The sequence below is a fragment of the Hyperolius riggenbachi genome, chromosome 1 (genome assembly GCF_040937935.1).
Source record: "Hyperolius riggenbachi isolate aHypRig1 chromosome 1, aHypRig1.pri, whole genome shotgun sequence".
Classification (NCBI taxonomy): domain Eukaryota; kingdom Metazoa; phylum Chordata; class Amphibia; order Anura; family Hyperoliidae; genus Hyperolius; species Hyperolius riggenbachi.
The window spans coordinates 549,542,850-549,569,373 of NC_090646.1; the positions used below are offsets into that span (position 1 = coordinate 549,542,850).

Genomic DNA, 26,524 nt, shown 5'->3' on the forward strand with positions numbered 1-26,524 from the left:
CAGCCTGCACAGTGGTAACAAGGCATGATGGATCCATGTTCTCATTCTGTTTACACCAAATTCTAACTCTATCGAGACTCATCAGACCAGGCAACATTTTTCCAGTCTTAAACTATCCATTTTGGTGAGCTTGTGCAAATTGTAGCCTCTTTTTCCTATTTGTAATGGAGATGAGTGGTACCAGGTGGGGTCTTCTGCTGTTGTAGCCCATCCGCCTCAAGGTTGTGCGTGTTGTGGCTTCACAAATGCTTTGCTGCAGACCTCGGTTGTAATGAGTGGTTATTTCAGTCAACGTTGCTCTTGTATCAGCTTGAAGCAGTCGGCTTATTCTCCTCTGACCTCTAGCATCAACAAGGCATTTTCGCCCACAGGACTGCCGCATACCGGATGTTTTTCCCTTTTCACACCAATCTTTGAAAACCCTAGAAATGGTTGTGTGTGAAAATCCCAGTAACTGAGCAGATTGTGAAATACTCAGACCGGCCTGTCTGGTAACAACAACCATGCCATGCTCAGAATTGCTTAAATCACATTTCTTTCCCATTCTCACATTCAGTTTGGAGTTCAGGAGATTGTCTTGACCACACCCCTAAATGCATTGAAGCAACTGCCATGTGATTGGTTGATTAGATAATAGCATTAATGAGAAATTGAACAGGTGTTCCTAATAATCCTTTAAGTGAGTGTATGTGTTTTTTTTTTTCTGAGATAGCATGGCTGACAGTTCCTTTTGCTACATGTTTTATTAAAGAGGGAAGCCTCAGGCTCCTATTGAGGCTTCTCTCAGTGATCTGGTGTCCCCCTCACTGAGCGCAGCCGCCTGGAAGGTTGGCGACTAGGCATTGCCGCCAATCACACTTGTCACATGTCTGGACAGTACAAGCATATAATGAAAAACGTATTTAGAATTTCATTTTCTGCACTGAAAACTGTGCACAAAAATAATCTTTTCTGAGTTAACTTCTGTGCGTATTTTTACTTGCCTTGTAAAACAAGACATTAGTCACACGGCTTTGACCTCCCAAGCCTTCTTGTTTGCCTTTAGGCCTAGTTTACTAAGATGTTAATTAAGTGTGTAAACCTCTTTAAAATACTCATGTGAAATCCTCATTAATGTGCCATTACACACACAAGGAAGTGTGGCATGTACCATTCAGGCATTGCTTACTGCGCAAAAAATGTATCCATTACTGCACAAAAACGTGCAGACACTAGATGCCCGGTCTTCAACAATACGCTGTAATACCACCTGGGTAAACGCTTAAAAAGTATGCGCCTATTCCTGTATTATTGATCCATCAATGTAAAGTAAGCCTTATGCTGGGCATACACGGCTCGTTTTTGCCGCTCGATTCTCCTGTTCGATCGTTTCGCCGCTCGACTCTGAAGTAGATTCTCTTATCTTCTGTTTGTTTTTGTTATCTTTTTCCATTCACTGCTATCGCAAATCGAGCGGCGAAATGATCGAGCGGGAGATCGTACATGTCGGAAATGAGCTATTGAGCCATCTAAATGGCTCAAAAAACGAACCGGGTATTCCCAGCATAAGGTTTTCAGTTATGATTGGCCAATTCTACCACCCACCTCCATGTAGATGGAGGGGCAACATATTTTGAATACTATGAATAGATTGTGTAGTTAAGCTGTCATATTACATGGCATTGTTAAATTGGTCGGTCATTGGCCAATCAAAATTGAATGTGTATTCACCAGGCTTTAGTGTGATGAGTGCTTTCAGGCTTTAGTGTGTTGAGCGGTTTCTCTAACTTGGAAGCTCCAATTGCACTGCTTTCACCAGATTTTACTCTTGTAGCTGAACATATTTATATTCAGTCCTCACAGGAGATATGATCTGGCCATTATCATGCAGTCACATTTCATTGCCCAGGCTTGTGACAGCTTTCCTTTCCGATGACCAATGTTGCTAGCCATTTCTCTAGTTTACTTTCTTCACCCTGACTGTTTCTCTTCACTTGTGGTATCTTGTGGTAAGCATTGTGATCTTTACACTTGCCTATGAATATTTGGAGAAAATAATCATTTTGCTTACCAAGCCAAGCCCTGGACATCCCTTTGTAGAAAAAAAAACCAGCAGGATTGTTGCTTGATGACCGGGATTATAAGGGTTTATGCTGTGTGCATGTCGGATTTATCGAAGCATGGAAAGTGTTTTGGTGAACCCTAGGATTTATTTTCAGGGTAGTTATGGGAAGGTTATACTTTCCCAAGTGACAGCTGCCAATCACAGCATGGGGAAGGGGGGGGGGGGGGGAATGTTGCTTTAACTCGTAGGCTAGACATGCCTGGTTTTATGAGAAGTCTGAGAAGGATAACTAGCTGAGATGCTTTCACTTTAGATGGGAATGGCAGTGTGATACATTAACGGGACACATCATCATTACCAAACTGGTATATAGCCTAGACAACTGCATTTTATCCACATTTTATGCAGAAAGCTACAGTTCTCTATAGCCCCAAATCACGGTTACATGATACCAGCTGGGCTCAGCCAACTTCTGTCTGGGAGGATACCAATCCATATCCAAAAAAGCTTTATTGGCAGGACCAAATACATTTATCATTGCCAAAGCAAAACAAAACATTAACATGGGGAGGGGGGATTGTGGGAATAAGGGAAGGCTATAGGGGGTTGGGGTATACTCGCTCCTCTTTTTAGTTCTGTAGGATCTCTTCTCTCCTGTTTCAATAATTGCTGCATTTTATGCTTTTGCCATATTGAGTGTAATTAGGTAAACAAGCTCTGAAGACCTAGGTATAGTAGATAAGGGGGAAAATGTGTCACGATATGTCAGAGTGGAATCTAGCAGTGCATTTCTCTAATTTGCTCCATTCAGAAGTTATGCACACCGAATAATTGACTCTAGGGTAAAGACTCAATTAACATGCTATTGAACATGGGTGAGGCAGACATATGGGGGGCATCTCTTTTTTTTAAGAATCTATCCTGTGTACAGTTGTCCTCTGAAGATGTCTTTAAGTAATTGCGACAGCCAGATTTGCTCCATTTTATACCCTGTTCCCTGAAAATCCCCTGAGTTATTAGGGAGGTGCTGAATGGGGTTTGGCCAGCAAAATGGCAGACAGTTAACCCTTTGCACACTCACATGCACATGTTCTCATGCAACTGCATTCAAAGGAAACGATTATCCAGGAACCGCTGCTATTCCTACAGCTAAGTTACCAAAGAAAGTATTCTCTTGCGTCGTCACATTTGTGACTACGCAAGGGAATGCATTATTTTGCAACTTAGACCCCGGCTTTTAACTGACCCTTGTGGCCAGGGTTTAATCCAGTGCACTCCCTCCTTCCCCTGTCGCTGACCATTGTCAGTATGCACACAGCTTATGCTAGTGTGTGCATGGTGGGCATAGATATCATTTGTTAGTGCGTCAGACTAAACTCACAAGGGAGCTAACAAATTATATCCATGTCCACCATGCACACACCAGCATAAGCTGTGCGCATACTGACCATGTTCAACGACAAGGGAAGGAAGGGAGTGCACCGAATTAAACCCTGGCCACAAGGGTCAGGTAAAAGCTGGGGTCTTAGTTGCAAAAGAATGCATTGCCCTGCGTCGTCCACAAGAAAATACATTTGTTTGTAACGAAGACCCTGGCTTTTAACTTATCTGTAGAGATAGCAGTGGTGCCTGTCTTTGCCATTTTCCTGGCCTTTACCCCCTTTAGCACCTCCCTAATAACTTATTTAAATATCTTAATGTGAGTTGATGTTCCTGGATTTATGTGTTTTTTTTTCTTGTTACTGACCATTGTGACCAAGGTTTAATCCAGTGCACTCTTCCCCTGTCGCTGACCATTGTCTGAATGCACGCAGCTTATGCTGGTGTGTGCATGGTGGACTTGGATATCATTTGTTAGCTCCCTTGTAAGTTTAGTCTGATACACTATCTGTCCCAGGAGAGGACGGCGGGATATGTGCTCCTAATCTTTAGATAGATTTGATGCAATGAATGTTTGCATGTCTGCATTATGCATGTTACAGGGCCGGAGTTAGGACACCTACGAATACCTGGGTACTTCTGCGCAGTGTAGGTGATGACGCAAGGGAATGCATTCTTTTGTAACTAAGACCCCGGCTTTTAACTTAGCTGTAGGGATAGCAGGGGATCCTGGATGATTGAGTCCTGTGAATGCAGTTGTATGAGCATGTGCATGTGAGTGTGCAAAGGGTTAATGTAACGAATGCGGAATTATTTCCGTGATCAGCGCACAGGACGCGCGCTGACACTGCGGAAATCCTCCACAAGCGTGTAATTTGATAGAACCCAGCTTGGGTGCAATGCACCTGTAGAGGGGAATTCCTACCGGCAGATGGAGCTGTGGAGTGCAGAGGAACACCGCCTCTGCACTGCCACAGACGCCAGATGGGAATTGTACGAGTTGAAACAATGCAGGACAAGATAGCCCTTAAAGAGAGAGAGCACAGAGACAAACTGCATGTGTGTCCACCAATCTAGTCGCCACCCAGCGACGGCGAACACACAACAGCGGAAAGGAAGTGGGAACGCAATCGCAAGAGTGGCGATTGCCAACAGTGACACAAGACCGAGCAAGATAGAGCACAAGTGAAGCAAGAAAGACACAGCAAATAACAAAATCAGAACATCAAGGAAAATAACAAATGCTAACTAAACGCGATCTCCGCACTCATTCGCAACAGCGAACGCGTTAAAGACATGATCACCGCGCATTAGGCGTCCAGTGATAAGCGTGCCACCCTAACTAACCAAAGTAACACAAACACGAAATACAGAAACACAAACAAACAAATAACAGAAATGCTTGCTAATCGGTTGCCTTACCTCAGGCAACAGCAAGCGTTTGCTCCGGACAAACAGACAACAGGAACAAGTCAGATAGGATCCACTGCTCTTTCACAAGAGCGAGTGCGATCCACATTACAGGACAGACAGAAGGAGTAACCAGCAGCAACCGCAGCTGAGGTTAAACTAAGAGATCCGCCGCCTCTAACGCTAGGGCGAGTGCGGTTCAAACAAACGGAACGATTTTCTGTCAACCACCGCTGGCAACAGAACAATCGCAACGGAAAGACAAAACGATTCACTACCGCCAACCGCTGACGACAGAGCAATCGCAAGGACAGGACAAGACAGAAAAGGCAGTACAAATAACACAAACCTGACTGCACTAAACAGGAATGCAAGGAGCACTCAAGGAAACTACTCTAAGATAGCAATAATAGCGAACAGTGAGCAGAGGGCTGAGACTCCAGGCAAGTTAACAGGAACAAACCATCATGACCAGCAAGGAATTCTGGGAAAAAAATGTTTTTTATACTGCAAGCCATCAGAGGAAACCGCTAAGCAATTTGCATGACAAGTGTATGCAAATTCCTCACCAGTAGAGCAACTCTGAAACTTGCAAGGTGAAGATAGGTCTCTTTTCCAGAGACCTTTAGCATTCAGACCTAAAGAATGGTCAAACAGCTGTCTGCCTGTGCAGACAGCAGAGCAGATCATTACAGTTAACTGTCTTTGCCATAAAGGATAAATGGAACATTATCAAAAAATGTGACCAAAGCTGGCTACAGTGAATCGATTAAAGACATAAACACACAAAGGGCCTTATTCAATTCACTTTTTCACCCAAGTTTTTTTCCTAGGAGATAATAATATTTTAATCTTCTGTTTAAAACAACTTTTCAGCAGTACCGATTACCAAAAGTAGAAAAGTACCTTCAAAATTATACTGTGTATTTTTTTCCTTGCTGTCCCCCTGGGGATACTTGCCTCAGGAGGGGGAAACTTCTGTGTCCTAAGAAGGCTTACCCCATCCTCCTTAGCAGAGGGGGTCCAGCGCTGTCTCCTCCAAAAATGTTGGCGCTTTTCAGCGGCTCTCCGCTCAGGCTCCGCCGGGAATAGCTGAGCCCAATTGGGTCTGCTTTACTGCATAGTCGTGAGCCATCTGCGCCTGTGCAGTTAAGTAGACCCAATGAGGCTTGGCTATTTCTGGCGGAGCCAGAGTGTAGAGACGCTAGTGTGCCTGTGCAAGCATGCAAATGTAAATATTGTATGTATATAGTCCATGAGTGTTCGGGTTAGCAGGCACTGGATCGAGTTGGCAGGGGGAGTTGGCGGAAGCCTCATTAGGATGCGGAGGGCAGGAAGTAAATCACTGGGATTCCCTGCAGTCTGCGCATGCGTACCACGACACTTACACTATGCGCGTCGCCCATAGACTACAATTACCCCAAGCACTGTGTGGTAAGCACTGTTTCCCTTGCTTTGGATTGGACACTTCCAGCCCACTGCAAGGGACCGCAGTAAGTGTGAAAGTTTCCATAGACTTTAGTTGCTTTTGTGGCCCCTTGTGGCAAAATAGGGTAACACAGTGCAGGTTTAGCCTGCTAGTGTATAAGGGGCCTAAAATAAATAGGCTGTAGGCACACCCGCAGCTTTGTCTGTATATCTGACTGCTCAGGAACATAAAGAAATGTGATCCATTATCTGACTAACTTCCTGCTCATGTGAAGCTGAACATTTGCATGTAAGTTTTTTTTATTTTTAAGAAGGCAAAACTATATTTAGGGTTGTGTTTAGTAGGGGGCTTTCTGGTTCCAATTAGTCCTTTAAGTCATGGAGAACCAAAACAAATAGGATTAGTTTGCTGTGAAATACTTGTAATGTAATACATCCTCACTAGATAATGTCTTGCGTAGCTCGCCTTCTGTCTCCTTTAGCTGTGAGATTGATGGACAGAGCTCTGGTTTCCAGGATGTAAATAGCCTGTGTGTGTGTGAAGGCTTGTATGGAAGCATGCACTGAATGGGGTCAGCAGTTGTTTGGCACTCTGACAATGGCCTGCTTAATCTGTTTTCCAGGAATGATTTATTAATGGTTTGCCGCCAGCTGAACATGGAGGACTCGGTGGCTGAAATCATGCATCAGCTTGGGGCCGACGAGAACGGCAAGATCTCATTTCAAGATTTCACCAAGTGTCGTATGCAGCTTGTGCGTGAAATCAGAAAGGAGGAAGTGGATTTGTCTGATGACTCCTGCAAGAACAAGAAGCTGCGTGACCGCATCACCTCCTGGCCGACGGGGAGCGATCACAGCTTAGGTGGGTCATCTGCTTCTAGAAGGTTAGGTCGTTTTGTGGTATTGCTCTATATAGAACAATTTATCTTGTGGCTACAGTGGTTTTAAGCCGATTACCAGTGATGTCAGAGTTTTGTAATTGGGCTCTGCCTTGTGATTATTCATTTGGTTTGTAATATTCTAATTCCCTAGTGTGGTAAACCTTGTAATCAAGAGGCTGAAATCACGTCCAATCTGCACTTCATTAAAAAAAATCTAAACTTGCTACTTGCTTACCCTGCAAATTACTGCAGTATACTTTTTATTCAATAGGAATAATATGAAGAAAATGATGTGGTCTTCAGACTGCAGGTGATTTCTTCATGGGATCCACAATATAATTATACTATAACCAGAGAGTCATTATTGAATTCACTATTTCTACGTTATCTCCTAGGTGATCATTTTTCATCTTCTGTTTAAAATAACTTTTCAACACTTTGCAATTGAAAAGTACAAAAAGAAAGGTGAAGAAGTAATGTCAAAATTTATTCTGAGTATTTTCTTGCTTGATGCTGACTTAAAAAAGCATTTTATTGATAAAATATGACGATATCACCTAGGAAAAAAACTTTGGAGAATCGAATAAGTGCCTTTGTGTTTCTGCACTAACAAACCCAGAATACAAGCCTAATGGAAGAAGAGAAGTGGGATAAAACTATGTATTTACAGAAAAAAATGAAACTAAATCCTCCAATTACAAATTATATATTTAGCGTAGCTATCCTGTTGTTTTTAATGTTCGCTGTCGGATTTAACAGAAATGTGATAAGAAAAAAGACAATTTCTGCTGGTTTCCATCATTACTGTTTTCTCTGTAATGCCAAAAGTGACCATGTTAATTTACTGCTTATTTGACAGATTGTACTGTCCCTCCCATAGCAAACCTCACCTAGATAACATGCTTACATAACTGTATAAATTCATCATGGGGGGGATTCAATGAGTACATTTGAAATCGGCACCGGTAGACTTGGGCGCAGGATACCAGGGCTGTGGAGTCGGAGTCGTGGAGTCGGGCAATTTTGGGTGCCTGGAGTCGGAGTCGGGAAAAAATGCACCGACTCCTAATGAATTTGTAACTGTAATTAAAATAGAAAATATGATAAAATGTTCTATTTCTCAGATAATAGTCATTAAAAATAATGTATATATACAGTAATAGCTGTGCTTAGTCTACAAAAATGAAATAAACCAATCAAAATTAGTTACTTGTGCTGCTTCAATAAAGCAGTCCCTGTATTTTTAAGGTCAGATATACATATCTGATTGTGACTGTATATATGATGTGTACACAGGAATCTCTTATATATACTAAATAACATCTATGCTGTAAGAATAAAGCCTGATGTGTAGCTATGTGACTAATAGAGATGGTCAACAAGATGGAAATAATTCTGCATTGATGCTGATTTATGCAAATGTATGCACTCCCTTTGCTGATGAAATAAAATAATTTGATATGTTATTAAAATTTGGTTTGGTGACTACAAATTAAAGGGTAACTGAGACTGATGAAAAGTAAAGTTTTATACATACCTGGGGCTTCCTCCAGCCCCCTTCAGGCTAATCAGTCCCTCACTGTCCTCCACCACCCGGATCTTCTGCTATGAGTCCTGGTAATTCAGCCAGTCAGCGCTGTCCGGCCGCACCCCGCTCCCACAGCCAGGAACATTCTGCACCTGCGCAATAGTGCTGCACAGGTGTAGTACGCTCACGGCGGAGTGTGTTCATGCGCACTACACCCGACTGGTTCAAGTACCTGGACTCATAGCAGAAGATCCAGGTGGTGGAGGAGGACAACGAGGGACTGATTATCCTGAAGGCGGCTGGAGGAAGCCCCAGGTATGTATAAAACTTTAATTTCATCTGTCTCAGGTTTACTTTGTTACACAGTAGTACTATACATATGCACTCCCCACAGAGCTGCAGGGAATCCACTGAGAATGCCGTGCACATTGAACACAGAGGTGTTGTCTGTTTACAATCTCATCATTCCCCTGCAGAGTACCTGCACATCATTCTTACATGCACCCACACTTGATAGATGTTCTTTGTTCCGGTTGTACCTTTTACAAGTACTCTTACCAAGGACTAGTTTTAGTCTAAAGGGAATAAATATAGTAGTCTACATATCCTTCTCACTTCAGTTGTCTTGTAAAATTCCTAAGCGTTGGCAGTTAAGAGACGAATTTCATGTTACATACTTTTAATCAACAAAATTGTAATATGCAAATTAGAGGAGTCGGAGTCGTGGAGTCGGAGTCTGAGTCGGTGGAATTTTGGACTGACTCCACAGCCCTGCAGGATACAGCGCTATAAGGCTGATGCCGCCATGGATAGTGGGGGAATGAAATAATTCGGCTTCCAGCGATTGCTGGAAGCCGAATTATTCTGTTTTTAATCAACTTCGGCTCCGTCTTCTGATGGAGCCGACGTTACTTACTGAGCGCCGCTATAGACTGATTCCCATTAGTCTATGGCGGCGCTGGCTGCGCCCAAATCTAGCAGCGCTGAAAAGCACTGCTCCGGATTCAATTATCTTTTGGTCATAGTGCCCTTGTCTTATCTGAAATTGGAAGTTTCTGTTATTTGTATTTTGAGATAAGGAAAGGCACATAGACCGGTTAAAAAAAAATCTATTTTCTAAATTATAATGATAAATAGCAGCCCTTTTCCAGCTGCATGATGACAAATATAAACCATTTTACACTTATTGGAGGTACCCCTCCCTTCCTTTCATATTGCCAGGATTTTCCGGCAAACTGGTGGAGGCTGCTTGAGGGAGGTAAGTCCACCACTGCCTCCAAAGCAATTTTTAACGTTTTAAACACTGCTTTTATACTTTTGGCGCCTCTGTTCGGTCTTGTACCATTGCCCTTAATTAGTATCCCATCTCCAGTCATGTAAAAAGTGCTTTGGGCCTGGGGCTCAGTATAGATCATTGATCCTAGTCGCAATCGCTGAGCGTTTCTGCTAGAATTTTCAAAAGCAATTTCAGCAGCAAATCCTGGAATTTTTGTAGCGATTTTATTTTATTACTAACAATTGCAAATTATTATTTTTGGCTGGTTGGTATAGTACATGCAGTCACTGTCTGTGACACTGAATCTGTGGTGAACCCATTGCTAGTCTTTGTAAAGTGTATCTGAGCCATTTAATATAGCAGCTTTTATACTTACCTTGGGCTACCTCCATCCCCATGCTTGCTGTGGGCTCAATCGCCATCCACCTGGGCCCCTCAGCTCCTCCGATGTGTCCCCCGGTATATTCCCCTGTCACAGTCAGTTGTACTTTACCACACATGTGAGGCCCAGTCGCGCGTGTGCCACTTTCGCCCCCTCATCTCCGGGAGCGCTCTGCGCCTGTGCAGACTTGCGTGGGCCATGGAGCACGACAGGGGCACATGGCCGGACCGCACATGCGCCGTGAAGCACACCTGGGAGCTATACCAAGGGGATACAGCGAAGGAACGTAGAGGCCAAGAAGGGCGGCCATGGAGTCCACGGCCGGCATGGGGCTGGAGGAAGCCCCAGGTAAGTTTAAAAGCTGCTACATTAAATGTCTGGTTTCCTTTCAAATAATAGCAGTTACTTAACTGTCTTCTTTTGGTTGTGCGCTGTGTCATGCAGGTGCCTTATCTGGAGCCAGAGAGAGCTGGGAGTATGATTCAGGAGCACGAGACCTTCAGAGCCCTGACCCACAGAACCATTCCATTATGCAGAAATTTTTGGAATTTGGAGGTAAAGCTACCACACAAGCAGCTCTACAAAGACTACTTTCCCAAAGCTCCTGTCTCAGCAACAATGTAGGGGGAAGCTACCTGGAGCTTGCAAATACAGTAAGTTACACCTGGGTGATGCTAATCTTCTGTTGGTTCTGGTATTCTATATGGTTTATTATAGTATGTCTAGATGCTCATGTGTATTTAAAGCAAACCTCATATGTGCTAGAACTTCAAATACAAAATGCTGGTTACATCTGAAAGTTTTCATGCTGCCCGTTGCCTTCAGGGTCCTACCTGTTCTTCAGTGTTTTTATTTTCTCACAGCTTTACGGAATTTCCATGGAATCTTTATTTATGTTTCTGTTATTGGAGGAGACCCGATGTGTTGGTTTTTTTTTTTAGGCTAAATGCGTGTTAGTGTTGATGGTGCTGATTCTGTATCCCTTTTGTTGGAAAGATGTTCTGTGCGGTAGAACATATCCGATCATATCTTTTATCCTTGCTGCAAATGATGGCTTGTGTGGTGTGCTGAAGGTGAAATCTGGTAATGTTTAAGTAGCGGCATCTGTCAATAGATATTCTATATACAGATGGGTGCAGTTTGCCATCTTTGATGGACACTGTACTGTCTAAGAAATTAAATTGTGAATGTATTATTTTTGTTATCTGCTCAATTAACCCATATAATATGAGAACTTTCACACTACACACTGCATTGTGTTGTAACAGACATGGTTTTTACCTCCTCATTTGCGCTGCAATTCTATGGATACAAAATCAAAAAAAGCGTATTTGGTGGTTATTGTGGAGTTTAAGAAATCTGTTGGAGGCCCGCAGCGCAATACATTGGTTTCAGCCGCGATGTCTGCGTTTGAGGAATCGCCAGCAATTCCCAAAGTTCTAGGCTAATGTAAGCCTATTGCAGAGATTCCACAGGAGCGATTGAGATTTGCAGTGGTGGTGCCTGTAGCGTTTACGGCAGCACTTTGGAGTTTGAACACAAATCATCAGTCTCCGACTCGGTTTATAAAACCACCGCCTCTGACTTTAGGCACCCAAAAATTGCTTTGACTCCTACCAGGGCTGTGGAGTTGGTACAAAAATCATCCAACTCCACCGTTTATGAAACCTCTGAACCAACTCTACAGCCCTTATTTTCAGAGGGATTTTATTCAGGAAATGCAGGGACCAAAATCATATTCCCTGAAATCACTCTAGAAATTGCTGTGTGTTTAGTGCAAAAATTCGCTATCAGAAACGTAAGTCCATTTTTGCAGGAGACTAGTTATTTTTTGTGGCTAGACTAATCCTATTTTTCTGTGAACATTTGAATCTGTATGTAAGCTTTGAAATCACCCCTGGATCCTCGAACTGTGCAGTACAAAAGGTCTGACTTGAGTCAAGCCCTGAGTCAAGCCCTGAGTCACCTGGCAGCCCCTGTTGTTTAACTGTCCAATGTTAAATCCTTTGTGGCCAGTAGAAGCTTTGATGTCAAGGGTGAAGCTTATTGCTGGAAGGGTGAATGACCTTGTTTTGTGCAATGACGGTCAGCCATTTCTGGCTGCGTTTCTGGGAAGTAGAACTACAAGCACAGCACCTCTGATCACATCCTGAGTGTGGTCTCATTAGGGAGGGGGTGTGGCCAGCATTGCCAGAATCTTACACACTCCCTGCAATGATGGGACCACATTTTATATAACAGTCCTCAACAATGGATAAGGCTACTGATAATACAGTGTTACGACTTCCTCAGTTTGCTTTGTTCATGTCCACTTTAAAGTGTTGTAAATTCCTGCTCACAAATATTTTGCTACTAGGCGATATGCTGATCCAGCTTACCCACACTTCAGCACACAAAAATGTTGCACAGAAAATTCCCAGTGAGATATGATCGGCCTCCAGTAAGATCAGACAGATGTGAAGCCTAATCTGTGGGCTATCCACACTGCTGCTGAATACCCCATCCTTTCTCATCTCCTCACCTCTGAGACTGACGGCAAGTGATTGACAGGCTGCTCAGCGCGGTCTACACTCTCTGCTGCCCAGTGTAGCTTCCCCGATGCACTACAAAGTGTTTTCCCTCTGTGAAAGGATACAGGCAAAGCCAAGAAGGATGAGAGAAACCAGCAAAATGTAAATGCAGGCATGTACTGACATTTGCAGTCAGTGGCTGCTAATCTTAAATGATTTCATGGGTGCTTTGAAATGTAATACTACTTTCATTAAGAAATTGCTGGACTGTATATTATTGCCACACAAGCTATTTTGTAAAGTGATTTCATTTAATTTTCTTTGTTTTTTAGTTTAAAGGACACTGGAGGTTCAGATATACTTTCCTTGCATGTATTTAAAGGGAACTTTAACTGAGAGGAATATGGATGTTTCCTTTTAAACAATGCCAGTTGCCTGGCAGTCCTGCTGATCTCTTTGACTCTAGTAGTGGCTGAATCACAGACCTGAAACAAGCATGCAGCTAATCCAGTCTGACTTCAGTCAGAGCACCTGATCTGCATGCTTGTTGAGGGGCTGTGGCTAAAAGTATTAAGAGACACAGGATCAGCAGGAGAGTCAGGCAACTGGTATTTTAAAAGTAAAAATCCATATCCTTCTCAGTTTAGGTTCCCTTTAACAGTACTCTGTATAGCAACAGAGCTCTGTATAGCAATGGGACTCTGTATAGTAACGGTATATTTTTGTGCACACGGCACTTCCAGGTTATATTCCGGCATGAGAAATTGACTACACAGAGCAGGATAACTGTGTTTCTCCTATTGCATACCTGACACCACAATAGGCAACCCCTGTATGTGGTGGTTTCTTTCATTCTTTGTTTTTTTCTTTCCATTTGGAGTTTTTGCGTATTGGCGTTGTAAGGTTTTTGCATATGTATGTTTTCTGGTAGCGGCCACATTGCAAATGCTATCAGATATTGCCCAACTAACCTCCTTTCTTTGCCGTTTTTACATTAACCAAATTTAATTTATTGAAGCTCTCCCCGTTCCCTAAAATGTGATTCTCTCTAATCAATCACCTACGCCAATTCACTTCATTGATGTCTAATGCTAACCTTCCTCCCTCCCTCCCTCCCCTGTGGCAAACCCCAACCTCCTAACCCCCTCCGTCCGTCCCCAAATACTATGCTAAGCCCTAACTTCAAGTATTGTTAACCCTCACCCAATACCTTTCCCCCTTATCCAATAGACCAAAATGCCTCCTAGCTTTCACTTAAAAAAAAAGCCTAACCCAAATTTTTTGATATTTGCTTTTCAACTTTAGCACCACTTTGAAGCTTGTTACAAAAGAATAGGCTAACATTCCTCTGAAATGGCTGGTATTTGGGTTTGTGCATGAGAATTAGGTAGGAACTGAAATGTTTGCTAAAAATCCTTACAGTGCATAGAGCTAACCTGGTGGTAACTGTTTATGAACAAATGGAATTCATTATGCTGCCTAGTGCCTACATCAGGAAATTGGGTAAAATAGAAAATGATTGGCATCATAACATTATTATTATTTAGTATTTCTATAGCGCCAACATCTTCCACAGGACTGTACAGAGTATGTTGTCTTGCCAATTAAAGAGACTGTGTAACAAAATATATCAAATCTTCTTTTCTTTGTCAAGCTTTGTCGACCCAGAGAGGAATGCACTGCTGCTGCTGTGATAGGGAGAAGTTATGCACACCCCCTGCACTCTCCCTCCAGGCTCTGTTTGTGTGCTTTGTGTATTACTCACAGACAGTTTGTGAGGGGGAGGGAGCTGCTGCCTGTCACATGCAGAGAAACTGTGACTAATCCCAGACTGGAGTGCAGATAATTCACTATGTAATAAAAACTTGTAGTATACTGTAACATGAGATCGCACGCACACACGCACACACACACACCACCCTGGTTAGTGGTCTTGTTTTTTGTTTGTAAACACTGCCTAAAACTGGCGATTTAAAAGCCAGGATTGCGGCGGGAACGGCAAATAGGGGACCCAGGAGATCACAGTGACTCGGTTGGTATGTTTTTTTTTTATTGTACAAATCGGACAGTGCAGATTCTCTTTAACTGTCCCTCAGAGGGGCTCACAATCTAATCCTTACCACAGTCATGTTTGTTTGTATGTATTGTGTTATGTATATATTGTAGCAGAGGGCCAATTTAGGGGGAAGCCAATTAACTTATCTGTATGTTTTTGGGATGTTGGGGAAAACCAGAGTATCTGGAGGAAACCCACACAGACACGGGTAGAACATACAAACTCCGTGCAGATAGTGCCCTGGCTGGGGATAGAACAGGGGACCCAGCGCTGCAAGGTGAGAGAGCTAACTACACCACCCTGCTGCCCATAACATTACAGTTTTGTGTTTTGCTTATGGATCTACCGTATATTGAGGGGTTTTGTAGGCTCTGAAGTAGATTGCGATAAGTGATTTGGATTTTCTTGTCTAATATATGCATGACAAAAACTGAATTATTCAGGTGGGGAGGACATGGGAGATAAAATACTCTGAGCTTGAAGAGGGTGAGGACTTTACATCCCTGTCTGACTGTTAAAGCATTATGGGCCTTTTGTGTACAAACTGAATGTCACTGTATGACATGGAATTCATACGGGATTTCTATTTTAAATAAATGTCTTTCTTGAAATGTTAATCTGTGGCTGAGGGCTATTGAGTCCTGATTGAGCTGTGTAATAACGCCACGTTATTGCACACTTAATTATGTCCGATCTTTAGGTTTTAAGGAATTTCCATTTTCATGTTCTGATTTGAAAAACTGAATTGAAATTCCACACTTTTTTTTTGTAGAGAAACCGATTTGTTTAAATGATAGCAGTAATTTCCTGCAGTGTACGTTTCCGTCTATTAGAGCATATTTAAATTATAATGAACATTGAGCTGGGAGTAGCGTCTTATTTTGGGAGACTTATATGGAGTGAAATTCCCTGAGGACTGCAGCTTTAAATGATAAGTGCCAGAAATCCTAAGTAAGAATGAAAGGATAGTAATTGTCTGCTTGAGCTGGAGAAGGAAAAAAAGGTGATTGCAGTGGAGCTATCTCTAAAATCGCACTTCACATGAATTAAGAGGGAGCGTGCCAGAACTGGGAAATTCCATTATTATGTTGAGTGAAAAAGTTTCTCTGTTGCCATGAATAAGAATGTATTCCTCCCCAGTTCTGAACAGGAGGAAGTGGCTGGTGTAGCTAAGATTAACAAAAACCGGTACTGATGGGAATTGGACCCGGTTTTTTAATCAGCCAATATGGCCGCCTTTGTTGGTTTTCCCCTTACATCCATCTGGAAGTAGAATTTCATTTTGGGTGCTTCTATCAAGTCAAAGTTCATCTGTTATTCTCTAAGGACTGCAGCTTCAAATTGCAGGTGCCAGCATTCCAAGTTAGGAATAAGCAGATATAAATTGCTTAAGTTGGAAAAGGCAAAAAGGTGCATAAAGCTCATCTCCAGGAAAAAGCAATAAAATCCTTCTGCAGCCACTCTTCTTAAAAAAGACAAATTCTTAATTATGACAAAACAGAGTTTTGCCTTCTTAAAGAGGAGCTGTCATCCATACTATCTCAGAAAAAAACACATGTATAAATGGATAAATACTTGCTCTACTTACCGTACATAACATATGTATTGCACTGTCCACGTTTTGATTTTAGTGATTTTTCTACAGTAAAAAAGAGAAAATCCTTCTTAGCATTTCCCATTTTAAAGAGACTCTGAAGTCTCTAAAAAAAGTATTTTTATTGCATAAATGTGTTTAATATGTTATCCCTAACTAAACCGCCGCACCCCCACCGCAGTACGCTATCTAAATCCCCCCCCCAAACTCCCCCCACCTCTTCCCCGCAAAATCCACGACTTTCTTGGTTGTGGATTTTGCTGCCCTCTAGTCTTCCGTGTGAGGCAGGGCCATGGGCTGCAGCCCTGCCTCACACGTGTCTGTCAGCGGTGGATCTCCGCCTCTCCCCCGCCCCTCTCAGCGAAGGAAGCTGAGAGGGGCGGGGGAGAGGCAGCGATCCGTCGGCTGAGAGACGCGTGTGAGGCAGGGCTGCAGCCCATAGCCCTGCCTCACACGGAAGCGCTGCCCGGATTGCCCCCTGGGAAGTTTTGGGGGATTTAGATAGCGTACTGCGGCAGGGATGTGGCAGTTTAGTTAAGGATAACATAATAAACATATTTATAAAATAAAAATACTTTTTTTTTAGAGATTTCTGAGTCTCTTTAACTGTGGCTATTTTTAAGCCAATCGTGATGTCATTTCCTCCCTTACTCTCCTCTGCCTGATTTGCCTGCCCTTTACTATAGAAAGTGCATTGTCTCAGCATGAGAAATATTGTCCAATCAGAGAGGAACTGAGGTGTGGGAGGCGAAAACAGGAGGGAAAGAGGCTTCAGCCAATCAGGCTGCATTAGTTATGTCTGAGGGAAGTAGAGAAGCAAAAAAGGACAACCCAGCAGGCCCTGCAACTTCCTTTTTGTGTACCAAATTTTGTGTGTACCAAATAAGAGTCAGGTAAACTGGGGAATGATAATTTATCAACAAGAAAAGTAATAGTGATTTTAACTTTTGGATTGTCTGGTTAGCATCTGTATTACTTGTTTACCAGATAAAAATAATTGATTTTTTATTTTATGCCCGACAGTTACACTTTAAAACAGAAGGTATTTGTGATTATTCAAGTTAAAGAAGGCAGATGTCTCCTAAAATGCATCACTTCCGAATATGCAAATCATCCCTTTGTTGCCCCAGAACGATTTGCATGTTCAGCTGTGATGCATTGTGGGAGAAATCATATGCTCACTCCAACTTGAATAATCGCAAATACCTTCTGTTTTAAGAAGGCAAACTTCTGCTTTGCATAGCGTTTTATTAAGAGGGCTTTTTGATATCTTTTAGCCCCTTAGGCTAGGACTTCTGGTTCACCATGACCTTGCTGGGTGTTCTGTAACTCTTATACTGTATATGACCAACAGTAGATGTGCTAGAGCTTGTAATCCAGCAGCGTGCTTTATACAGATGCTCGGCTTTCACTGCTTGTGTCGTTTGACATGGTCATATGTGCAAAAAAATCTAGCACCAGTACAGTTCTCCCACAGGTTATTTAGCAGTCTCTTTATTTAGCTGTCTGCCTTGACAGATCAGTTAATGATGAATGAATTGGTCTTACTGCTACAAGCACTGCCCGCTATTCTCACCTCCTCACCCCAGCTTAAAATACACAGTACAAGCTGTATGGTAAGGTTCGGTTTCCACTTGCACCAAAAGTGTACCTACTCGGTACGTTTTCTGCAGCGCAGCAATGGATATAACAGGTCCAATGTTAAAGATGGGGTCTTCTTCCACTTGTGTTTTTAAACAGATCTGTTTGCTGCAGTGTAGTAAATGGAACGCAATGTCTCAACCTGCTACATTTTTACCGACTAGCAGATGCTCTTCCCATATGTGGAAAAAGGATCCACTCTGGACATGAACAGGAGGAGAAAAGGAAGCAGGCACTTAACTGGTCTGACTAGATGCAGAGCTGCAGGTGGGCTTATGGCGGCATTAGCCACCACGATATTGTTTCCACAACAATATGCTTTAGGCTCTCTGCCGTCCTAAAATATGACTTAGGAGTTGTTAAATGAGCCTTCCTTAATGTTGCGTTACTTTAATATTACGTGCAAACGATATTAAAACTTTGCTTGGCCTCAAGATATTAAAAATTCTGCACCTCCACAGTTTGCTGAATTCTGGGACAGGAGGTGTGGCTGAGCTGCCACTCGCCACCCCTTCTACTCAGGAAGTGGGAGGAGACTGCCAATCCGGCCTGCCACTCCAACCTCCTCTCTTGTAGATGTAATTAGGAAGAGGGGAGATTGGCCGTCAGGGGATGAAGTTTGGCTGTGGCTGTCAGTATCTGAAATGCCATCACATCATTAGAGAAATCAAAGGAGGAAATACAAATCAGTGTTCTCCCCAGAAATTTTTTCCAGCCGGGTGGTATGAAAAAGTAGCCGGGTGGTGGAAGGTTAGGCGCCACTAGGTGGGGAATCGCTCGCGCGCGCCCCCCCCCCCAATAAATTGACAGGCTAGGCTCTGTCTTTTGTACTGGAATCTCTTAAAGGGATACTAAACTGAAAAAAATTAGACTAGTTACTTACCTGGGGCTTCTTATAGCCCCCTAAAGTCCTCCTGCTCGATGATCGCCATTCCACACTGCTCTGTTCCTTAGCCCTGCAGCTACTCGATCATGCTCCTGTGACCAGGAGTGTTTTGCCCATGCGCAGTAGCAATTTTTAGTTACCGCGCAAGTGCAAAACGCTGCCGGTAACGGGAATGTGGTGGAGGAGGCAAGTGACATGTGGCTGTGCATGCAGCGTTCAGAGAGGAACACAGCGGTGCGGAATGACTGCAAGGGAGAACAACAACTAAAGGGGCTGGAAGAAGCCCCAGGCAATCACTCTGTGCCTCTGTCTGCCATTGCCCTGGGTGAGTCTGTGGCTATCTGTACTCTGGCTCACCCCCCCCCCCCCCCTCCAAACTGCAGCTCCCTAACACCTGTGACACTCACTTCTGGCATCAATCAGGGCTGTGGAAGGCAGTGGTAGAACTGGAGAATTGTGGAGTCAAAGGGTTAAGCATCCTAAGGTTCTTGAGGGGGGGGGGGGGGGGAGTTAGTGTATAGTAGCCAGCGAGATTACACAGGGATTACAAACACGCTTCTGCTGGGACAAGCACAGGGAGAGGAGGACAGCGTCTGGCTGGACATGCCACAAACATCAGAGTTGCGCGTTATTCTGAGTACAGGGAGAGGAGGAGGAGGACAGCGTCTGGCTGGACATTCCAGAGCCGCGCTTCCGAGCTCATGTAAGCTGCTCGTACAGAGAGAGGAGGACGACAGGACAGCGTCTGCAGGACCTTCCGAGAGCCCTGCTTCCTCTCTTCACTCAGAGCTCATGTGTGAGCTGCGTAACGTCTCCTGCATTCCCCGCCCCTCCACACAACTGCCGGGAGCTGAGGAGGTGGGCGGAGATAGTGTCTCTGAGTGACAGCGGCTGGCTGCAATGATACAGCCACCGCTGATCACTGATGAGCCGCACAGAATGGGATAATTTTACCCGGGCGCTCGGGGGAGATCAGCCGGGCGGCGCGCCCTGGTAAAAGGCTCTGGGGAGAACACTGCAAATGTAGGAAACAGCGTTGGCACTTCAGTATCTGAAGAGATACTGCCACTATGCTTGAGCTGGTCAGCAAATATAACCTCAGCCTGCTCTGACCATAAAGACGAATGCAAAGAGAGAAAAGATGGAGGTCGGCACTGCTTCTCATGGCTTTAATGTAACTATTACCAAAAATCCAGTGAAAACACACACAGTGTGCAAATAAGGGTAGATATAACAAATAAGTGCACCTGCGCGGTGGGTGCAGGGCACTGAATAGCCTTACGCCGTTTCGCGCTTTCGGCACTTCTACGGAGGCATAACCGCAGGCAGGACACTGCCGCATAAGAAAGCTTTGCGTCTGGCATCAGGCGCATTACCGATGTATGGATCCGCCCTTGGTGATGCGGAAATTCAGTACGCGTTACGCAGTAGCATTTTTTTATATAAGTTTACAGATTTCCTTTAAACACGATAGAAGGGAGCCTGAGCATATTACTGCTTATGAAAAATGATGCTGGACAGGGGCTTTAGAAGAACGATAATTCAGATTGCCCGTAGCCGTTTCATTTTGTGTTTTGTTTATAACAACCAGCTTGTTTAGTTATTACATTTCTGCGGAAAATAGTTTTAATTAAAATAACTTGCTGTCCTACCAGACTCTCGTTAGCATGAAATAACCTGAGGTGCCTTTTTAGGTTTTTATGGTGTGCAAATGCCCGCTGTGGATCCGCAAATCATACAAATCTCTTCAATTACCAGACGGACTAATGTTACATTGGGTGGCACGGTGCCCCTTATGTGCAAAGTATCAATTTTTGGATTGTTGTTAAGGGTGAAATTTATGGCTGACTGCAATGCAGCTGATTTTGGAAGCCTGCCTAGCAGCGATATTAATAAGACGTTTCTAGTGTTATCCAATATCCAATTTCCTTTTTGCAGTGGTATTATGCTTTCAGTGGGCCGGGAAAAGATTTGCCTTTGTTTAATGAGAAAATAGTCCTTCATGCATTTCAAAATCTCATGTACCTTATTCATCCCTACAGACTAATTAAAAAATAACAAAGGGTCAGATTGGATGTCTGTTCAAGTAAATTGTCAACTTTATCAGTATTTATTTTCATACTGTTTGCTTCATTCTTTGTGAATATAATTATATTCGCTGTTAGCGTTTCAGAGAGATAGCGTAACTTATAGCAGCTTCAGTAGGATCGTGCTCTGGACCTCAGTGCCATCTCGGACAGTTTGTGCGAGAATTGGCAAATAAAATGTGATTTATTTTTTTTTTCACACAAGTCTTAAAACGTGATAATGAGAACCCAATTAATCAAGTCCAAACATATTCTAGCTATTTTATTTACGGAGGAAAATGGTGTAAAGCTACACACTTGCATTTGGGACAAGAAAGCCTACATCTATACTTGGTTTATTTGAAAGGGAAAATAAAGGCGGATTTCCTTCAGTGGGAATGATGGTAAGGTGTGAGGGGTCACACTTTATATAGGGCTAGGGGTCAGGTAGATGACCTTCAGCTCCAGAATAAGAATCAATCTTAAATACTTGGACCTGCCAATAAATTGCTGATTAAAGGGCACCTGAAGTAAGAGGGATATGGAGGCTGCCCTGTTTATTTCCATTTATGCTAGGTACACACAATGCAGTTTTCTGGAAGATTTTCTGTCAGATTATTTCCAACATGTCTGATCTCCTTTCCGATCAATTGTCCGTTCACTTCTATGGGAAATTGATGAGAAGATCGATCGGAAATCAGATTGGACATGTTGGAAACAATCGATCTGAGAGTAAATGTGAGAAAATTGCATAGTGTGTACCTAGCAATACACAATACCAGTTGCCTGGCTGTTAAGCTGATCCTTTGCTTCTAATACTTTTAGCCATGGACCCTGAACAAGCATGCGGATCAGATGTTTCTGACTGACATCTGACTAATTAACCACGTGCTTGTCTAAGGTGTATGATTCAGACGGTATTGCAGCCAAAGAGATCAGCAGGACTGCCAGGTAACTGGCATTATGTAAAAGGAAATATGGCAGCTTCCTTCCTTATCCCGCTCAGTTCAGGTGTCCTTTAATGCGATGTATGTTTATTGCAGACAAAAGGTGAACACCCGGAATGCCACACTGAAAAATAGCCAGTAAATCTTATCAACAGTCATGATGTCCCCTTGTGGGGGGCACACGGGTGCTTTCGTATACAGCCATTAATGGTAGATAACTGAATTTTGTGTTTTTGTTTTTTATAAATTGAATTTTATTTATTTTTTTGGGTGGGGGAAACATGCCAAGTCTGACATATAAGAAAAATACAAGTATACAATGGGCTCTATTCACTTCTCATAAATGTCTTATTTATCACCTAATTGATGAAAAAAACACATTTACAAGCAAAATAATCACTCAAGGCAAGTTGTTCCGGATTAACTTTGTTTCAATATTCCTTTTCTTACCTTTAGTTATATTATATTTTTGCTGTTTGGGACCTTAAAGAAAACCTGAACTGAAAATTAAGTCAAAATAAGCATACACAAGTCATACTTACCTCCCGTGTAGTCTACTTCTCAATCTCTTTTACCTCTCCTGCATCCTGTTTGTCCACTGTGATCAATGGAATTCTTCGTCCTCCATTTTGAAAATGGCCATTACACCATAACAGCTTCCTGGTCAGCACACTGTTAAACTGTTACATTGCCCACTTGAGCCATAGGAAAACATGGACATTTACCTGGTACATCAGTTTTCCTCTCAGCTATAACTGACAGCAACTGATATATAACTGACAGCAACTGATATATTTCAATTCTGACAAAATGTTGTCAGAACTGGAAGGGATCACTGTCAGAAGAAAATGGTGAGTTTCTGAGAGGAACTGACTGTGAGGTAAGTATGTCATGTTCATTTGAAGTTACCTCATGTGTTTATTTTAAATAATATTACTCAGTACAGGTTCTCTTTAAAGGGATACTGTAGGGGGGTCGGGGAAAAATGAGTTGAACTTACCCGGGGCTTCTAATGGTCCCCTGCAGGCATTCTGTGCCTGCGTAGCCGCTCACCAATGCTCCGGCCCCGACTCCGGTTCACTTCTGGAATTTCTGACTTTAAAGTCAGAAAACACCTGCGCCTGCGTTGCCGTGTCCTCGTTCCCGCTGATGTCACCAGGAGTGTATAGCACAAGCCCAGTATGGTCTGTGCCTGCGCAGTACGCTCCTGGTGACATCAGGGGAAGCGAGGACACGGCAACGCAGGCGCAGGGGTTTTCTGACTTTAAAGTCAGAAATTACAGAAGTGAACCGGAGGCGGTGCCGGAGCATTGGTGAGCGGCTACGCGGGCACAGGATGCCTGCGGGGGACCATTAGAAGCCCCGAGTAAGTTCAACTCATTTTCCCCCGACCCCCTCCCTACAGTATCCCTTTAAAGTAACATAGATGAGGTGAAAACAGGTGAATCATGCAGTGTGCGGGCAGCACGGTGGGGTAGTGGTTAGCGCGCTCGCCTTGCAGTGCTGGGTCCCCGGTTCGATTCCCAGCTAGGGCAACATCCTGCAAGGAGTTTGTATGTTTTCCCTGTGTCTGTGTGGGTTTCCTCCAGGCATACATACAGATAAGTTAATTGGCTTCCCCCAAATTGGCCCTAGACTACGAGACCTGCATTACACGATATAGACCTATGACTATGGTAGGGATTAGATTGTAATCTCCTCTGAGGCACAGTTAGTGACGAGCCTATATATACTCTGTACAGCGCTGTGGAAGATGTTGGAGCTATATAAATAATAATGCAGTATTCCTACTTCAGAGTGCCGTATATTAAATGTCCAGTATTTGCCATAGGCTTGCATCAAGGAGAGCATTGTAATATATTGGTTAATTAATTTGGTGAAAATATAGGATGAAAATGTCTTAAGAACAGCTTCTTGGTTAGAATTTACCTGTTTTTGTTTAGCCTAATGGTTTACTTTTTTCTTTTTTCTCGTCCTTTTCTATGTGGCTGTATAACAATAATGCCTAAATCTGACCACTATGTAAGGCATAACCGCCACATTCCCATAATGCACTGTGATGCTTCATTGGGGTAACTTCCCCCAACCCCTTGTGACTGATGTATTTTGCAGGACTGTGGTGTCTGAGTCGAGGAGTCGGAGCAGTTTTGGGTACCTGGAGCCGGAGCTTTCATAAACTGAGGAGTTGGATGATTTTTGTACCGACTCCACAGCCCTGGTATTTTGGTCCGTATTCTATATGCCACAAAGATTTTTACTCGTTTCTCACGGCTTTGTGAAACCACTACAAATAATCAGGTTTAAATCTATATGAACTAATCCTATTTGAACAAAACTCGATGGGAAAAGGATTTTTTTTGGGGCAGGAGTAGTGCAGGTTAGGGCTAGTGCACACCAAAATCAATACTGCAATTGCTAACGCTTAGATATTTGTGATAGCAATTTTGTAATGAGATTTTCAGAGTGATTTTTAAATGAATGAGCTTTTTGCACCTTCATTCAAGCTGAATCACTACAAAAAAATGCTACATGCAGTGTTTTTGCAATTTTAGAAAAATCACAACACTGCTGTGGGAACACCCTCATAAGGTTTCAGTAGCCAAGTGCTTTTCAAAGTGCTGGGGATCTGAAACGTGCTCAGAAGCGCTCTTGGTGTGCACCAGCCCTTACACTGCCACATAGCTTTATACTTCATCGACCAGTGCAAAGGTGGATAGGATCCACTTAAAAGTGGACCTGAACTCTTGCACAAGACAGAAGGAAAACAGAGAAATGCACCCTGTATGTATTTAGAAAGTTTGTTTAATTCCCCCTCATTTGTGTCTAATAAGAAGTTGTAATTTGATCTCTCCCCTGTGCCACATGACTGCCATGCCAAATAAGCTCATTTGAAAGCACAGGATGTTACCAACATGTCTGCTTCCATGAAAGCAGGAACTATAAATCCTAAAATAAATCTGCACCATTTCTATCAGCTGTAACAAAGAAATGTTTTTTGTTTAAAGGTTATTATGCTGTTGTGTATCTTTTAGAGCAGAGAGGAGTTCGGAGTTCATGTCCACTGTAATAATGGATCTGAAGTCTGACCCACATTGAGTGGAGCAAATTATCAATATTTTCCGCTGATTTTTGATCAGGAGATAGTGATCACGTGTTTACAAGGTCAGCCATATATCAAATATTATAGCTATGGTAGCCTTAATTTATACATCCAACAAACCCCCCTCCCTTCCTGTGTATATACATGCAGAGTTCAAAATCGGATAATCACACCCATGTTCACCTGGGCCACCTCATCTTCACATTAGCACCATGTGTGGAATTGTTTGCCAGCCACATGTCTATTGAAGTCTGCATGGCCAGGCCCACCTTCTGCCAGAACACTTTGTCCTGTACTCCATTTCTGATCTTTCTCCAGCAAAAGCATGATCTGCGAGGACAAGTTCTTTTGTGGGACTGTTGTGTTATATTGGTCACACAAATCTATTGGCCAAGCGTTGTATAGAGAATCTTCATTAAATGCTGAGTTCCTTGATTGTTTTTCTGAGAATTTCCACTTGAAAAGGGCCCTATCATTTTTCAGCAGGCATTGGAGATGTTTAGTCACACAATGTACTGTATTCACAAAACTTCTCTTAAATTACTTATTTATCACCTAATTGATAAAAATAACCTTTCAGCAGGTTTACAAGCAAAATAATCACTCGAAGTTGTTCATGATTAACTTCTTTTCAATATTACTTTACTTACCTTAACTATAATATATTTTTGCTCTTTGGCAGCTTAAAAATGTAACATAGATGAGGTGAAAACGGGGGAAACTGGTGAAAAAGTTTTAGGAATCATGCCCACCAGCTTTAATGGTGCAAAAATTCAGTACATATCCAAATTACGATTTTTGGTTAATTACTCTGAGGAACTGCACCACCTTTGCACCAAATTAGTTTCAACTCTCCTTGGTTTCGGTAAATCTGTGCCTGAGTCTGCAGAGTCTGTGTCATAGTCTGCGCAGTGCAGCAGGTAGTATGGTATCGTGTCTATGGTCAGCTTCCTGACGTACTGATGAAGTGAACATGCTTACTTTTTACAGCTATCAGCAACATACATGACAAGCATGCGTTTAGCAATAACTATTTAATCATACCTTTTAGAAGCCCTGAAGCTGGGGCTATTCACATGTGTAAATGTGCTAGCTTTCTTCCAGAAGGTTGCTGGGGCCATTCCTTGTGTCTGAAAAATGTTGTTACCCCATCAATGTAATTGATAAGGAAAATCATGAGTTTGGAGGAAAAAGACATGATAGACACATAGTGACCAGGAAGAGTTTTCATTTACATATTGAAGGAACCTGGGTAATTAGAAGGCTTATGGGAGTATCATGCACGTACGCATTAGGACCTACCTGTTGGTAAGGTTTGATGAGACAAGATGTGGCCACAACTGTAAATTGGTAAACTGACATCCGGCCTGCCATACAGATAAAGCGTCCCCAAAA

At 42.9% G+C, this 26,524-nt stretch overlaps 1 protein-coding gene across 2 annotated transcripts in view; it reads left to right on the top strand.

The window, feature by feature from the left end:
* MCC (MCC regulator of WNT signaling pathway) overlaps positions 1–26,524 on the top strand; it is a 476,123-nt gene that overhangs the window by 94,871 nt on the left and 354,728 nt on the right. For both annotated transcript variants that reach the window (XM_068247285.1, XM_068247291.1), the window contains exons 2-3: positions 6,886–7,124; positions 10,774–10,982. In XM_068247285.1, coding sequence (XP_068103386.1) covers positions 6,886–7,124; positions 10,774–10,982 — 448 coding nt within the window. The remainder of the gene's footprint in view (positions 1–6,885; positions 7,125–10,773; positions 10,983–26,524) is intronic.